The 18,617-nt window shown below is 44.5% G+C and overlaps 1 protein-coding gene across 2 annotated transcripts in view; it reads right to left on the bottom strand.

Annotated features, from left to right (window-relative positions):
• Positions 1-4,947: 4,947 nt before the first annotated feature.
• Positions 4,948-18,617, bottom strand: part of LOC123751063 (pyrethroid hydrolase Ces2a) — a 343,394-nt gene continuing 329,724 nt past the window's right edge. For both annotated transcript variants that reach the window (XM_069333166.1, XM_069333161.1), the window contains exon 12: positions 4,948-8,496. In XM_069333166.1, coding sequence (XP_069189267.1) covers positions 8,356-8,496 — 141 coding nt within the window. In that variant the 3' untranslated portion in view covers positions 4,948-8,355. The remainder of the gene's footprint in view (positions 8,497-18,617) is intronic.

Raw genomic sequence — 18,617 nt, forward strand, 5'->3', positions numbered from 1 at the left:
TCCTCAATGCTCCGATCTCAAGTCTCACCAAACTTGCTATCAAGAGTGTTTTTGAGATGTTAAAGACCACCAACGAGTCGAAGAGAGTGTAATTAATAATTAAGTGCATTAACTGCCAGTGGTGAAACTGTAATATGTTTTTATTTTTATTTTTACATACAAGCATGCGAATAAGTACAATAAAAACAAAAAGAACAAAACAGAGCACAAAATCATAAAATGACAGAGCACAAGCTCGCAAAAAGACAAAATAACAAAATTACAAAATCACAAAATAACAAAATTACAAAAGCACTAAACCACAAAACACCGGCCGAAAGGGCCTACCACAAAACACAATAATAACTACAAACACAGGGGAATGTAGTACAGAAACAACGACAGTACAACACAAGGCACAGGACATAATTATACAGATCAAGGCAATTGGCGCCGTAATCACACATGGAGAGGCACCAATACAAAATGACAATAATATACAACAATAAAGGAAACATAAATACACAACAGAAACAAAAGGTAAGCACAATCACAATACATAATACATAATAATGAGAATAAGCCAAGACTGGGCCACGCAAACAGTCTGAAGGGCACTCAACACTACCCAAACAAGGGCACAACCAGTACTATAAAAATACAAAAAACACATAATCAGAAAAACATAATCGCATAAGAACAGGACACCCACAACCAGACACACATACCCAAACAAGCACCGGAATGCCCAAAAACCGGACACACACATACAAATAAACCCACAACCACCCACCAGAGCACGCATGAACCGGGAAAACAAACCTGCCCCACCCACACACACATGCGACTATGCACCCCACAACCAAGCACACAAATGGAAAACAACCTATATCATACACCCATTAAAGGAACTCACTGGGCATGAAAACAAGTTTCAGAGACAGGAGCATACTTCTCAGGGAACATATCCCGAGGATACCTGTTCTTATAGCCCTCCCAAATCAAATACTCAATGTTGGTAGGGATACGATCCCCCTTCCGCCGTGGGGCCTGCATAAACTCAGGGAACACCAAATCAGGCGGAAACGACCATTCCCAAAGCTCCCCGACGCAAGTCGCATAACGAGGCATGGGAGTGTGAAACACCCTCTCCGAGGAAGCAGAAGACCCCGCAGAAGCGGACGTAGGCCAAGACTTCCACGGACCCAGCTTCCCATAAGAAGAAGGTGATGGCTGACGAGACGGTAACACCTCCACCGATACCGCAGGAGATACAGAAGAGACGGCTTGAGAGATGGCAGGAGACGGAAGAGGCGACACAACCGCCGCCGACGAAACAGGGAACAAGGAAGGGGGCACAGACCCCGCAGAGTGAGCAGCCTTCTTCAACACCACCACCAGGTCACCATGCCCACCACGAACCTCAGCAGGGGGAACCACCCCCCATGAAGAACCGGAACCATCGGACGCAGGCGACGCACCCGAACCAGGACCCGCAGACACCACGCCAGAAGGGGAGGCTGAAACACCAGCACCGGCATCCTCAGGCAAATGCACCTCCGCCACCACTATAGATTGCAACGCAACCGGAGCCACCCCGCCGTCGCCAGAAGATCCACAATCGACGAAATCGCCAATATCAGCCCATGCATCAGAAAAACGACGGGAACGCTTGGGCTCTGGCCGTACATCATCAGAGCCGAAGGCGGACCAAGAAACATGGGCCCCACAAGCCAGGCGGACCGACGTACAACGCAAGACAACAGCAGCCTCAACCACAGGGGGGAACCAGTCCGCGCACAGCAGGAGGCACGTCCGTCACCCCACCATCCAATACAGTCGGAACACAAGGGGAGGGCACAGGGCCAGGCGCAGGAGCAGAAGACGAGGAAGAGAAGAGCGCAGACGACGCACAGAGATTGCCCGCAAGGCCTATGGGAGCAGCGAGGACAGCAAGATCAGGAAGAACATCCGCCGGCATGGCAACAACCGGAGGAGGGTCCGCAACAACTGATGGAAGGACGATTGATGCAGGGGAAGCCTCAGCAGCTACCGGGACACTCACTTCCTCACCTTCAGCGTCCTCCTCCAGAGAGAGTGGCGGGTAAATCCTCTTCCCAGAACAAGTTGATGGGAGCAACCGGAGCCTCAGCACACCCGGCAACCTGATATCCCAACAGGCCACACCGGAAACAGGTATGGGGTTGCCGAGCTTAATACACCCGAACGTAGTATCCCATAAGCCGGATAGAACATGGTATATCCGACCGCAGGCACATTCCCAAGGTACGAATGTTCGTCCGCCTACATGCATACCTTCCCGAGGAGAGCGTGTTCACCCACACGTTTACAACAGCACCAAACTTCCCGAAGTAACGCCGGAGGAGGTCTTCAGGAAACTTCAGGGGCGCCCCATGTACACTGACATAAATCAGGGCACCACTATGGTCCGAAATTGCCACAGAGCCGGCACAACGCGGCAACGGCAACGAACGCCCCTAGTAACGACAGAGGAAGTCACGGTACTCCTCCTCCCTCATGAACTTGAGAACAACCCGGTGGGCTATTACAAGCTCCACACCGTAGATAGCCACCACCGGGATATGAAGCATGTCACACATAACCACCTCGACTTCTGGATATCCAGCACGACTAGTGAACTCCAGGCCCACGGAGTTCACACGCACAACAGGGGGAAGATGGCCACCCATGTCAAGCTCGCAGCCAGGCAGCAACAGCTGGGAGGGCAGAGACGCCCACACCACCTGGCGACCAAAGCGGCAAACCACCCCAACAACCAGGGAGGGTCGGCAAGATGTCCTCACTCCACGGCTGCCAGCGCGCATCTCCATGAAACTGTAATGGAGCTGTTGGACGATATAAGAATCTTCACGGCGCTGTCAGACGCAAAGCTTCCTCGTGGTTCATCAAATCAAAATACCCAGCTACACAGAAAGTTCAACAAGTCTAGCATTATCAGACTCTGGGCATCCGTGTTCCTATCCAATTAATTGGGCAGTTATTGCTGTTTTAATTGTACAGTAGTGTGTGGAACTAAATTAATAAATAAATATTATGTCATTAACTATTATCCCTCATCTACGAACTACGGTCACATTATGGGGTTTAACCAAAAATTTGAATTTTTCATGTCTTGCTAATTTGTAAATGAATATAATATAATTTAATTAATGAAAAAATATTAGGTTCTGTTTTTGATAGTTCAGTAAACTAGGCTTTTTGTTGATCTTTTATTTTGTTATTTCACAACTTTGATCCAAAGAGGTTTGACCAGAGAACCAGTGGCCTGCTATGTGGGAAATAAATTTATATCATTTTTACAAAGGTAGGTTCTCCTCAGGTATGGTGGATGCAGCAGACACTGAGCATGAAACTAAATACTCTTGTTTCTACTGGAATAAGATTCAACAGACGACATAATCATAAATCAGTTAAGTTACAAATAATTGATTGCTTTATTAATTTATTCACACCAGATTTATATTTCCTTTAACATTTATAATTAATCAAATAACTGAATCATATTACAAGATTTAGTTTTGTCATACAATTATTTAAGACCTTTGCCACATGCCTGCTGAATTAACTTGCCTGGTTCATACTAACTGGCCTATAGATTGGTCTACTTTACGGATAACGCAAACACTAACTAGTGTATTTAAACTTCTTTATCTAATTGTGTGGTCATACAACGTATGGTGACTGGGTGTCGGAAAATCCGACACCATTTAATAATATCATACAGGCAGATAATATTGCTGTGTTGTATAAACAAGTTAACCCATAGAAAATGTAACTTGTAGTGGAATTTCCGTCTATAGAAAACGGGATATCATTACCACATACTATTGTAAATTCACCACCTATTATGGTGGGAATTATTCTTAAATACATTAGTCTTTGGACTTTACCATCATAAAAACATCTCATATAAATTAACTTAATTATCAGAATTAAAATAGAGTAAATGTGACCCTTCTATCACTTACTGTCATCTGGACAATGTAGGCCAGTAGCGTCAGTGAGGAGGGAGTGGTCAGCCATTGTTGTTAAGACCACAGAGTCGTGGAGCAAATTCGGCTCCTATAAATTCTCTTGGACGAAGTGTTATGGAAGATCAGAGTAGTGATCTGCCATCATCAACACGCTGTCATCAATCTCAAGGGAAGTGTCTTTCCGAAACCCGTTTATCTAATCATTTTTGGCCATTAATGTCAGTAGATAGGGCGTACTGGTTAGAACACGAATGATCGACTCAAATAAGGTAATTAAGCCTAGGTCTTTATGGTTCCTTGTACAGTGTTTTCTCTGATATAGCTGTCATATATTAGGATTCTGGCTTTACAGCTACAGCCCTTTTGACAGGTCAAGACGAGGAAGCATGCTTTGTGCATCAGTCACCAGGGGATGGAAGCCACCTCACACGAGGAAAATTTGGTGTCTACACCCTAGTTATACCTGGTGGACTAAGGCCTGCTGTACAAATAAGATAAGGAACCTCTTCAATGTATGTAGTCTAATACTGTAGTTTGATTGGCTGCATATATATAAATTCAATATAAACCCCCCCTAATGTGCAGAGGATCGATTTGTGAGATTATTGCAGAAATACAGTCCACTTAACATCATACAAATTGCTATCGAAGTATACAAATTAACGTAAATATAAATTCTATATAAATTCATATAAATTAAATAAATATAAATCTCACAGGTCGGTTCCCACACTGGGAGTCTAATGAGCTTGGATAAAGAGTTGTAGAAATAATAAATTTATCATGCATGTGTGTGTATAAATCACGAAATTAACACATGATAAATAACGTGATCAATTTTAATGACGAAAGAAAATGAAGCAATAAATTCCTTAAGTACAAGACATCAGAAGAAGAAAGAACATTACAATTCAGTGGCAGGAGATATATAGGCAGGAGGGATACACGTGCAGTGATTATCAACGTCTGTAATATTGGGTCATGTACATTACAACAAGAGGAAACAGCAGAAATCGACAATACTAATGAGATAGTAATATTATTGATCTTACTCAAAGCGGATTTCAAATGATTAATTAAATGATTGAATGAATGGATCTCAAGCGCATGTCTCACTATAGCTCTATGACCTCATATGACCCCCTCATGACCCGGGCATGATTACAGATGAGATGAAAAAACTTTGCCCAGAACATGCCATGAATGTCGGGAGTTGATGGTTATGAAACTTATGCAGATAAGTTCCATGGTGAACCAACACTTATAGACGATCGTTGGTGCAGTCGTAATGGTACTGGTACTATTGGTGGGGAGACCCCTGAAGTACAAAGGTTCGAGTCCTCTGAGGAATCATAGAGTTATAGCGATATATATATCACCATGAAAAAGACACAGTAAATCCGAGAATATATCGTGTATTAACACATTTGCAATTTAAAAAAACAAATTTCATGTGAGATTATATAAACACAACACATAAGCAGATTAGCATTATTAATGGAGTTAGTTGGCTTCCAGAGATGGTAAATATTTCCACTTTCTATTTCTGACATATCTGATTAATTATGAATCGAATTTACGTTATCTGTGGCTTATATTTATATTTCAATATTCACTACAATTCTACAAGAAGATTCAGTTCTATTTATCTCAATAATTGATTTAATTACCGGAATTTTTTATAATAAATACAGCCAGTTGTATGATTTGAAATTCTCGAATGAATATACACTGAACTGGAGTTTTGGCCAGTCATCATTCAAGGGGTGCAGTGTTAATTGTATAGGTGCCGGAGCTCTGGTGAACCTGACAAAAGCCTGTTATTTCCTATCCTGTTTCACTATGTCTCACGATTAAGTATTTCGTGTTTGTACTCACTAATTATCTTAAAATATAAATATCAAACAAATAAAGAAAAAACTCTATCATGTATTTATCAACTTAAGAAGTTAAAACACTTAGTGCTCACAAAATACAACCTGTGAGAAGTTTCACAATAGTTTCCACACAGGGTCAGGTGCGAGATGTTGTCAGGGGTGTGAAGCAATTCGTGTCCTGGTGTCATCTGCTGATCTGCGGTACCGCAGCAATGATATGGCATATGGCTCAGGATTCCATTGAACTAGAGGAGGTCCATGTAGCTTAACAAACATAAGTGCTGATACATGATTCATGAGAATCATGTATAACATTGCGTATTGATGTTATTATCAAGTTCATGTGACTGAATCCCCTCTCGCTCAGCAGTACTAACAGGAATAACTGTAAACAGCTCAGTAATGGGTGTAAATCTGGAGGATGCGGTGTCCATGATCCTCCACATAGTCTCTAAAGGCATTGGTGCAGAGTAAGAATAAAGATTAAACCTCTTACAGAGAGATAATATTTAATCTAATCCGAAATTAGGTGGTATTTCATTAGGCCAGTAGTCTTTTTCAAGGACACACATTTCACTTAGCAGTGATTTTACATACTTTGAGGTTTAAAAGTTTGAACAGAAGTTCAAAACCATGGTTTCGTTTTTTTCGTCCACATTTCTTCACTCCAAACACCTGAACAGGGATACAATATTAGACTTCAAAGTACCATTTCATTGCGAATTGCACATGGATCCAGTTTGAAAATTTGAACTAGTCGAAACACAACTTTTGTAACTTTTACTGCTATCATTATCAGTCTCCTGTACGTTATTCTTCTTACACTCCTCGTATGCTTACGAAAGAAGAAAGTCAACATTGTTTGCTTAGAAGCCATGATGGGGTTGTTTGTGAGAAAAAATACTTCTGTGTTAGAGAGAAATCCACAGACCACCAGCCACCACTTTACTAATGCCACTGAAACACAGAACCACAGTTGCCAGCTCAATATTTCACACGACGCTAGAACAACCCCAAAAAGCACCAAATTATGTAAAGTTGTGTGTAGCAGCTTTGCCGTTTTACCTGCCTAGTATTAAACACTAAAATATACTATTGCATGAATAAAGAATACTTTTCTAATGAAGTGCTGCTAAAGCCATGAACATTATTGCTGAATATTTGTATCCAAGGCTTTAGGTTGGCAACTTTGTCTCATACAGTTTGTCTGGCATATATGGACAGGAAGCGTTCACGAGCGTCGGGTATTTTGTTTCCACATTCCTCCCATTACAGTTCAGTATGTGAACAAGCCTGAATGGTCCCCAGGACAATATGCAACTGAACACCCCAGAAGTGACTCGAACCCATACTCCCAGGAGCAACGCAACTGGTATGTACAAGACGCCTTAATCCACTTGACCATCACGACCGGACATAATGAGGTGATAGCCTCAGCTATTTGAACCACCCCACCGCCGGCACTCGGATAGTAATCTTGGGCATAGCATTTTACCAAATCACCTCATTCTTTGGGGCACACGTGAGGAACACAAATGCGAACAAGCCTGAATGGTCCCCAGGACAATATGCAACTGAAAACTCACACCCCAGAAGTGACTCGAACCCATACTCCCAGGAGCAACGCAACTGGTATATACAAGACGCCTTAATCCACTTGACCATCACGACCAGACATAATGAGGTGATAGCCTAAGCTATTTGAACCACCCCACCGCCGGCACTCGGATAGTATGTTTACTTGTTAAATATATAAAAAATTAAATATTATTGAATCTTTAACCCATGAAGAATTATCATAACATTTTTAACTTATTAGTGATGTAATACAAATATTTTCCTGCAACGATCAACGATCACCCACAAGTCATCATCTCCCTTTCCCCCTCATCCTCTCCATTTTCCCTCATTCCATCATCCACTTGCAGAGGTGCTGGAGTGGCGCTACGGCGAGCTCCAGCAGCACTGTACCACTGCATCAATCTGCAGTTATGGAATTTTCTGCTCTGGTCAAGGTGGGTACCAATTCGTCTACAAAATTTATTAAAAATTTTAAAAGTATTTTGGCACCACACCCATTGCAGTTACAAAGATAATTTTTCATAAATATTTTGTTTATATCATGTTTCCTTAATTCTACACATATATAATTTATTTTAAGTAATTTAATAGTTGCTTTAATATTTTCATGAAACTGATGAGCTAGTTTATCATTCACTATGTATTCTTTATTTTTCAAACAGAAGAAAATATTTTGGTCAATTTGAGAGATCTTTTTTTATGGTCTTGGGATAGAGAATAACACGGCTTTCGTCAATGATTTTGAGATCCAAAAAAATATGTTGTTCAAAGACAATCGAAGATGAAATTGCTATCATGTACTGTATAATCACAAAATCAAATTCCTCAAGTCTTTCTTAAAAAAAGGCTTTCAAATTTCTCAATAAACTTTCTTCAAGTTAAATAAAAAGTCGGTCGATCATCTACTGCTCTGCAGTCTTCATCACCAATTTATTGCTAGGAATGTTCTTGAGGTTGTCGAAGAAGGCGAGGTAATGGTTGGCGCGCTCCGGGTAGAGCAGTTGGTTGTGGCGGGTGGGGAGGGAGGCCCAGAACTGACGAGCCTGGTGGGAAGAAGAAGGTAGTGTGTGTCAGTCAGCACATAGCACCATATTTTGCTCTATTTTCAAATTAGCTCTTGAGAAAAATCTAAGTAATTATTATCAAATGCAGGCACCAAGACTGTTTAGCACCATCGTTGTTGTTAGATACTCAAAAGGCATTAAACATCACTTTCGATGCCAATATGAGAACGAAAGCACAAAAGGCAAGCAACATCATAGGTTCACCACGGATTTCATTGATAGACAAAAGGCTTCGAGGAACATTAGGAAAGAAAGACACACGATCGTCCTGGAAATGGATTATTCTACAAGGTGGTGCATAACTGTGATTGGGACAGGGCAGTTTGTACAATAAGGAACAGGGCAGCACTCCATTAGGTGCCAGTGAGTTAAGCGTGTATGGTCAATACTTAACCAAGCAAAAGCCGTTACTCAGCGTCTATTACGGTGATAACAGGAAGGCCAAGGGGACAGGCTACCCTTAAGAGCACGCAGTTCGTTAGCTGTAACACCAACTAACGACCCTGCCAATGGTCATGGGTTGAGGAATAAATGACTGGGTAGAAATCTGAATAAGTAATACCTTTTTGGAAAAAATAGGACAAATGTGAAAAATTCCTTAGTGGTAGCATCCACACTGTCATTTAAGCAGCCCATCCTCATAAAGTTACCCAACGTCAAGAAAACGGTAAATTTAAAGTGTCCTCCCTTAACCTACCAGAGGACCCAAAACAGAAAAACGGAGAAGTACGTCACTTTCTCGAGCCGCTTTTAGTTTCTAGTTCGACAGTTTCTGGCCTTATGTAACGCATACAATCGAAATGCGACGCTCTTTGTAGGACAGGATGATATAAGATAATACCAATATGACTAGGAACCTAGACAATCTCCAGTGTTAACTCTTCTAGAGACAAGAAACAACCTTTATTGGATTTCAGCTACCACAGGATGCATAGGATTAAATAACTCCGAAACCCTGAGTGCACTGCAAGGGTCAACCAACCACTGCGAGGGGTCAAAGGTGATCATAATAAAAGAATGTTGACACCAGAAAAGTAGTAGGCAAAGAGCATTCAAAACTGCATACAATTCCACTGCAAAGATGCTAGTTTCTAGTGGCACGGGACACATTAAGATTTGTTCAGGAAACACAATAGAGTTGCCTACATCGTCGCAGACTTAGACCCATCTCTGAATTATACAGTTCACAATGAAGTCTGAATGGGAAGAAAGGTATCAAGGAAATGGCATTTCTGAGCAGTGGCAATGGTAGAAGTTTTTTGCAAGAAGATACTTGCAAAGCTATTCAAGTGGGAACCTCCATGGGTAAAAGAATGGAACGAAACGAGAAGACATTGGCAATACGACCTGACAGGGAAGCATGCAAGTGACACATCCTTACAGAAAAAGGAACATGGTGGAAGGGAAAACAACCAAGCATGGCATAAACAAGAAATATGATGTTGCAGAGACCTTGCGAGGTAGCGAAGACTGTAACGATAACGACGATCGTATAGAGACAGGACGCCGGATTCAACATGCAGGCTCTAGGATGGGGAAGAACGAAAGGCACCAGAGCTGAAATTAACCCAGTATGGTGAAGAACATCTAGACGACGAAAGGTCGAAAGAGAGTCAAAGGATAAGGCAGGACAGCCATAATCAACTTTAGACAGCAAGAGAGTGGAGTGCAAATAGAGGAGCGTGTCTATCAGCTCCCCAGGAAGTATGGACAAGACTTGAAGTAAGGTAAGGGCCTTAGAGCATTCCACTCGGAGGTAAGAAATATGGGGCGACCAAAACAAATTAGTGTTAAAGATTAACCCTTAATGTGGGTTACTCAGGAGTTTAATTCAATGGAAATTACAATTCAATATAGCGATTCAATTAAGCTGAATCTTTATTCAGAAGGGGACAAACATAGAGCGAAAATGTGTGACGAAGAACGACCTGCTTCCAATTACACGTCATAATACAAGTCTTATTCATGGAGACCCTTGTGAGAGATTTGTCTCAGCGTACTAACTCATTACTTGCAATGACACTTGAATTAGTTAAATCCGTTAATTGGTATCCAAAGTAAGTAAGTAATTATCAAAAGAAGGCACTAAACCGGGAAGGCTATATAGCACCATCAAATGTGCGGGATAATCAGAGGGCGCTAAATATCACCAAGGATGCCAGTACGAGAACAGACACGCATAAGGGGAACGATATCAAAAGTATCTGAGTCACCATGAATACTATCGAGGGACTAGCGACGGCGGGGGACGGTCGGAAAACAAGACACATGCTCGTCCCGGAAGTTAGGACATTCTACAAGGATATGCACGACAGGGACAATGCAATTTGGACAATAAGGAGCAGGAGCGACGCTCCATCAAGTGACCATAAGTTAAGCGAGTATGGCCAATACGTAACCTCGCCAGTGACCTTTCCTTCGCCTGTTACGGTGGCAGGAGGACGACTACGAGGACACACAACTCTTAAGAGTACGCAGTTTGTTACTAGTAACAGAAGACCAACAAGCCTGCCAGCGGGTAAGGATGGAGGAATGGATAACCGGGTAAAAGTCGGAATAAGGAATATCTTTATGAGAGATGGGACAAGAGCGGACAGCTTCCCTGGCGGCAGCATCCGCACGCTTATTTAAAGTGACACCAATATGGCTGGGAATCCAACAAAACTCAACCGACTTAAATTTACTGTGAACAAGAAACAGCCAATGCTGGATCTCGACAACCACTGGATGAACCGGATTAAAGAACCTGAGAGCCATGAGGGCACTACGAGAGTCAACAACAACTACAAAGGAAGATTGACAACGAGAAAGCAGGAGACGAAGAGCATAGAAAATAGCATAAAATTCAATTCCGCTGTGAAGATGCTAGTCTCCGGAGGTAAGCGACACATAAGAGCGATCAGGAAAAACAACAGAGTAGCCTGCACTGTCCGCAGACTTAGACCCATCGGTGAAGACGGAAACGGAGCGGGAGTGAGAAGAAAAGTGCTGAAGGAAAAGGCGTTTTAGAACTGTAGGAGGGGTAAAAACTTTAGTGATGCGGGTTAAGGATGTACAAAATTGTGGAAGGGGGACTCTCCACGGGGGCAAAGAAGGAACAACACTTACCACTTATGTAAGACCAATCCTGTAGTATGCAGCTCCAGCCTGGAGTCCATACCTAGTTAAACACAAGACAGAGTTAGAGAAGATTCAGCGGTATGCCACCAGGCTCGTCCAGGAACTGAGAGGAATGAGCTACGAGGAAAGGCTAAAGGAGCTGAACCTCACATCCCTGGAAAACAGAAGAGTAAGGGAAGACATGATAACCACCTACAAAATTCTCAGGGGAATTGACAGGGTGGACAAAGACAAACTCTTCAGCACGGGTGGGACACGAACAAGGAGACACAGGTGGAAACTTAGTACCCAGATGAGTCATAGAGACGTTAGAAAGATTTTTTCAGTGTCAGAGTAGTTAATAAATGGAATGCACTAGGAAGTGATGTGGTGGAGGCTGACTCCATACACAGTTTCAAATGTAGATATGATAGAGCCTAGTAGGCTCAGGAATCTGTACACCAGTTGATTGACAGTTGAGAGGCAGGACCAAAGTGCCAAAGCTCAGCCCCCGCAAGCACAATTAGGTTAGTAGGTGAGTACGAGGAGAAATATTAGAAATACGAACTGAAAGAGAATCCTGTAAGCGAGATAACTGGACAGAAAGAGGGAGGTGGTGAAGAGGAACAGGAACTGCCGGAGGGGCAAAAGTTAAAGCACGACAGAGGCGAGAGGAAGGATGTTACAAGGACCACGCAAGATAGCGAAGTCAGTAGCGATCACGGGGGTCCTGGAGAGATAGGAAGCCAGTGTCAACATACAAACTGAGAACGGGAGTCGAACGAAAGGCACCTCAGTATGGTGCAAAGCATCAAGACGGCGAAGAGTAGGAGAAGCAGACTCAAAGAGACAGGTGTTGACGGCGACGACCACGGGGGGGACGAGTAAACGAGTCTACCTGGAGGACAGAATGGCCCTGGGCATCGAGGATATGACGAATGTCTTCGTGGCAGTCCTGGAGATTCCGAACACCGGTAGCAACATGGGGTGGGAGGAGAATAATGCCAACACTGGCATTCAACTGAGCGTTCTTGGAGAGCCGAACAGGGGTCTCGCCAAGGCAGGACAAGGCGGCCAAGCAGGAGGCTGCATCCTGAGAAGGAGCAGCAACGACACGTACACCGAGATGGGTGGGGTGGAAAGTAATAAAGGCATCTACGGAATCAACAAGGTGCCTATGGAGGGAGAAATCGTCAGGAGGCGCAGAATCAAGAAGAAGGAGAGCAAAGTATTTGGCCCACGAAGCGGGACCAAACAAGGCTTGATACGCATCAGTACGGGAAGGAATCGAACGAGTGCGGCCGTGTCGAGGACGGCGTTGAGAACCCCCAGAGAGAGAGAGGAGTTAAAAGGTGCAGTAGTCACAACTAGAGATTGAGCCGTGCCAGGGGACGAGGTGGTCACCACTGGGGGCTTGGGGCTCGAGCCAACCACTGAGGAAGGAGGAGAGCCGAGGAAAGTAGTCAGGAGGGTCAAAGGAGAAGCAAGCTCGAGGCCAAATGCAGCGGGGGCTACAGAGCCCGGTCTTCCAACACGCTCTGACTCGGGGGCTTGATCGCCCACCCTCGAGCCTGAGAAGGTAGAAGAGGAACGGAATTAGACATAAGGACGAATAGAAAAACATTCATTCATGAATGTGCCCCCATACCCACCATGGAGCCACAATTAGAGGCAGGACACCCATCAAGAAGCTATCGCCGATCATGCCGGGGCCTCCTAGGGGTGCGTCGTGAGTATACGCCCCACAAACGCCACCTTAAGAACCGTTAGTCCGTCGAGATCGGGTTCAGTGACGAAAGGGGGATTGACAATAAAAGGTTCCCCTCGCTCTCGACGTCGGGTACTACAGTTCTACGGGTGCAAGAGTATGCCTCCTCAAGCACCCGGGCGTCAAAATAGAAGAAGTCCAAAAGAACAACCAAAACAAGCAAAAGGTTGGCAGGAAACGACAAGCAGATAGGAGAAGAATGGGGAGAAAAACGAAACATAAGAAAAAGGAAAAGCGATCCGGCACAATTGGAGAAGACAGCAGCAGGAGCATAACACAAAAGGACAGAGGACTGTCCCATGGAGCATCACACTCCGGCAGCCAACCACCAAGCCCCCTCACGGCGCCAACGGGCCGGATGGGGAGGAGGTTGGAGGTTGGTACCCTAAGTTTATCGAGTTGGGTAGTAAAGGACTCAGTACATCGAGAGGAGTACAATGAGGTCAACTGTTCCAACCTGGGTCACCTGGGTCAGCTGCAATCGATAATGCAGAAATCTGTTACAAGGAGTGGGATAATTCCTACCAAGGGGAGAAATTGATAGAGTTAGATGGTAATGGGGGGAGGGGGGGTAAAAATGAGGACTCCCCTCGCCAGACCGTTGAGAGGCCTGACCACAAATCCCCCTTCCCCCCCCCCCCCCTCTGAAACAACGGGGCATTGTCTTGGAAGCGGGTGGCACCAGTCGCCATGTCAAGAGGGTGAACAGGTGCCTGACCCAATCATAGCAGGGGGAACGGATAGCGGAAAATGTATAGGCTTCGTGATTGGCCAATGGAATATGACATCACAGCATTCGCCTGGTGCCCGTGGGCCCATGTTGTGTCTCGTGCCAGCATTCGGGTCAAAGATTCAAAGGACCATATCTCCTCCCTAGAGCTCAGGGAAAGCCGATTTTACTTATGTCTGGTGGCACAGTACTTTCTGATGAGCCGGTTATAATTTAGTACTGAAAGAAGAGATTAACGACACTACGACAGTTTTGGAGACGCCACGTGACCATGTGTCAAATTTATGCGATCCTAATTGTCATATGAAGAAGGATTGATGGATCTTGAGTTACATTCTCTGGAGGGGTGTAGGGTTGGGGGTGACATGATGGAGGTGTGCAAGTGAATGGGTGGGCATAACAAGGGGAATGTTGAAGGTATCAATATGGGACAGAACGGGAATCAGTGCATGTGGGTTGGATTTGGGAAAGACCTAGGTGGGTACTAGTTCAGTGGCAGGGTTGTTGATTTGTGGAGCCAGTGGCCGTGTGGCGTGGGGGAGTTGGGGTCCCTTGATTGTTTCAAGCTTGGGTTAAACATGTATGTGATTGGGATTGGGTGGTTATAAATAGGAGCTGCCTCGTATGGGCCAATAGGTCTTCTGCAGTAACCTTTATTCTTATGTTCTAATTGTGTCAAGATCCCTTAGTCACGTGGGTCACGTGCAACATTCAGGAATGAATGGCTGAGTAAACAGCTTAGGGAAAGACTATGTATTCACCTGGTTATGCTTGTGGGGGTTGAGCTCTGCTCTTTCGACCCGCCTCTCAACTGTCAATCAATTAACTGTTACTAACTACTAACAAATTTTTATTAATTTCCCCCCCCCCCACACACACACAGGAGTCGTGTCAAGCCAGCTGTTGAGGGAGGGTCGCGGGATCGCGCTCTACGATAAACGCCAATATTTTTGGGTTAATTAAGGCTACAGTGACAGATCGCAGATCTAGAGGTTTCACAAAGTGTGTAACCGCCGCGAATAGGAGAGAAAAATACAGTGCTATCACTAGAACTTCATGTTAAACAGTGAATTCACCGGACAGGCCGTGTGCGGAGGGCCACGAAGCTTTGATTACGTAATGGGCCAAGTGATCACTGGAAACAGTAAATTGGTGAACTGTAACACAACAGTCACAACGATACAGTGACTGACTCCAGAGCTTTGTGTTAGATAGAGAAGAACCGCCATCATCAATCTACAGGAACTTAGTGAATAACTTAGTGAATCACAATCTGGGAGGTGACAACGGACCACCATCATCACCCAGCATTGTAATTATTCACCTAGTTGTGCGAGCGGGAAGCTGACTGGTAGGTACCCCTCTCTGGTTAATTATTCAGGTGAACAGGGTGAGGTAAAATATTATCAAATTCTTGTTCAGTATATCATATATATTTAAAATCTCATAGTGGCTCATTTTGGGTAGAGGTTGACATTTACGGGACCCTCATAACACACGCCCGCACACACGCATGCACGAACACATGCACGCTTGTGTCACAGCTCCCAACACAACATCCCTAGAGGAGAGGGGGGAACCCACAACCAGCTACCCAGTAACACCAGCGGGGAGGACAACCCCGCCACCCTCCTCTGCATAGAAAACCCCTCTACCCCAAACCCTCCCTGCCCCCACTCAAATGTTCGGCCAAATCTCCCTCCCCCCACATCCAATCCCCATCCTTCTACCCCTCCCCTCCTCCTGCCAAGTCCCCCCTCCCCCCCTTTTCTTCCTGTCCTCCCTCCCCTTTCACCCCATACCCTCCCTGTCTCTCCCCCTTCACTGGATCCCCCCGCCCCTCATCCCAGTATCCTCTGAGACCCTGTTATCCACCTCACAGATCCTCACACCCATAGAACATCTTCCCCCACCAGCAGAACACTCACCAAGGAGGCGATTTGAGAAGGGACAGAAGAAAGTGAGCCTCATGGCAATGTACACTAACATAGATGGAATTACAAATAAAGCAAATGAGCTTGGAGAATGGGTACTAGAGGAAAACCCAGATATAATAGCCCTCACACAGAAACATGGAGAGCTAAGCTGCTGGACGGGCAACAAGAAACTTTCTAAGCCAGCACATCAAGGAACCAACAAGAATGAGAGGAGAAGATGAACCAGCAATACTTGATTTGATTTTTACCCTAAATGAGTGGGATATAAAGGAAGTTAAGATGGAAGCACACTTGGAAATGAGTGATCACAGTGCATTGAACTTTGAGTACCTGGTAGAGCTAGGAATTATCTTCCCCCAAAAAGAACTAGGAAACAAAAGGCTGGCATACCGAAAAGGGAATTATGAAGAGATGAGAAGTTTCCTAAGGGAAATACCTTGGGACACAGACCTCAGAGATAAGTCTGTACAAGATATGATGGACTATGTTACCCAAAAGTGTCAGGAGGCAGTAAACAGGTTCATCCCGGCCCAAAGGGAAAAATTCGAGAAGCAACAGAAGAATCCATGGTATAATAAGGCATGTATGCAAGCAAAAATATTGAACAAAAGGGCGTGGAGGAACTTCCGGAATAACAGAACACCAAAAAGCAGAGAGAGATACCTGAGAACCAGGAATGAGTATGTCAGGGTGAGAAGAGAAGCAGAGAAAAGTTATGAAAATGATATAGCAAACAAAGCCAAGACCGAACCAAAGCTACTCCACAGTCACATCAGAAGTTAAACAACAGTGAAAGAACAGGTTTTGAAACTTAGAACAGCCAAGGACAGGTATACAGAGAATGACAAAGAGGTGTGTAAAGAACTCAACAAGAGGTCACAGGAGGTTTTCACAATAGAACAAGGTGAGGTCACTGTGCTAGCAGAAAGGGAGGTAAACCAGGCGGCCTAGAAAGAGTTTGAAATTACGAGAGAGGAGGTCAAGAGACACCTGCTGGATCTGGATGTTAGAAAGGCTGTTGGTCCATACGGGATCTCGCCATGTTTACTGAAAGACTGTGCAGAGGCACTTTGCTTGCCACTCTCCATAGTGTATAGTAAGTCACTGGATACGGGAGATCTACCAGAAATATGGAAGACGGTGAATGTAGTCCCAATATACAAAAAGGGCGACAGGCAGGAGGCACTGAACTACAGGCCAGTGTTCTTGACTTGTATACCATGCAAGGTGATGGAGAAGATTGTGAGAAAAAACCTGGTAACACATCTGGAGAGAAGGGACTTCGTGACAAATCGCCAACATGGATTCAGGAAGGGTAAATCTTGCCTGACTGGCTAAATAGAATTCTAGGACCAGGTGACAAAGATTAAGCAAGAAAGAGAAGGCTGGGCGGACTGCATTTTCTTGGATTGTCAGAAAGCTTTTGACACAGTACTGCATAAGAGGCTGGTACATAAGCTGGAGAGACAGGCAGGTGTAGCTAGTAAGGTGCTCCAGTGGATAAGGGAGTACCTGAGCAATAGGAAGCAGAGAGTTACGGTGAGGGGTGAGACCTCAGATTGGCGTGAAGTCACTAGTGGAGTCCGACAGGGCTCTGTACTCAGTCCTATCTTGTGTCTGATATACGTAAATGATCTCCGGGAGGGCATAGATTCATTTTTCTCAATGTTTGCGGACGATGCCAAAATTATGAGAAGGAATAAGACAGAGGAGGTCTGATTGAGGCTTCAAGTAGACCTTGATAAGCTGAAAGAATGGTTGAACAAATGGTTGTTGGAGTTTAACCCAAGCAAATGTAATGTAATGAAGATAGGTGTAGGGAGCAGGAGGCCAGATACAAGGTATCATCTGGGCGATGAAATTCTTCAAGAGTCAGAGAAAGAAAAAGACTTGGGGGTTGATATCACCCCAGACCTGTCTCCTGCAGCTCATATCAAGAGGATAACATCAGCAGCATATGTCAGGCTGGCCAACATAAGAACGGCATTCAGAAACTTGTGTAAGGAATCATTCAGAACTTTGTATACCACATATGTCAGGCCAATCCTGGAGTATGCAGCCCCAGCATGGAATCCATATCTAGTCAAGGATAAGACTCCACTGGAAAAGGTTCAAAGGTTTGCCACCAGACTAGTACCCGAGCTGAGAGGTATGAGCTACGAGGAGAGACTACGGGAATTAAGCCTCACTTCTCTGGAAGACAGAAGAGTTAGGGGTGACATGTTCACCACATTCAAGATTCTTAAGGGAATTGATAGGGTAGATAAAGATAAAGGCTACTTAACACAAGGGGCACACACACTAGGGGACACAGGTGGAAACTGAGTGCCCAAATGAGGGACAGAGATATTGAAAGAACTTTTTTAGTGTCAGAGTGGTTGACAAATGGAATGCATTAGGAAGAGATGGGGTGTAGGCTGACTCCTTACACAGTTTCAATTGTAGATATGATAGAGCCCAATAGGCTCAGGAACCTGTACACCTGTTGATTGACGGTTGAGAGGCGGGACCAAAGAGCTAGAGCTCAACCCCCACAAACACAATTAGGTGATTAGGTGAGTACACA

The sequence above is a fragment of the Procambarus clarkii genome, chromosome 4, assembly GCF_040958095.1.
Source record: "Procambarus clarkii isolate CNS0578487 chromosome 4, FALCON_Pclarkii_2.0, whole genome shotgun sequence".
Classification (NCBI taxonomy): Eukaryota; Metazoa; Arthropoda; class Malacostraca; order Decapoda; family Cambaridae; genus Procambarus; species Procambarus clarkii.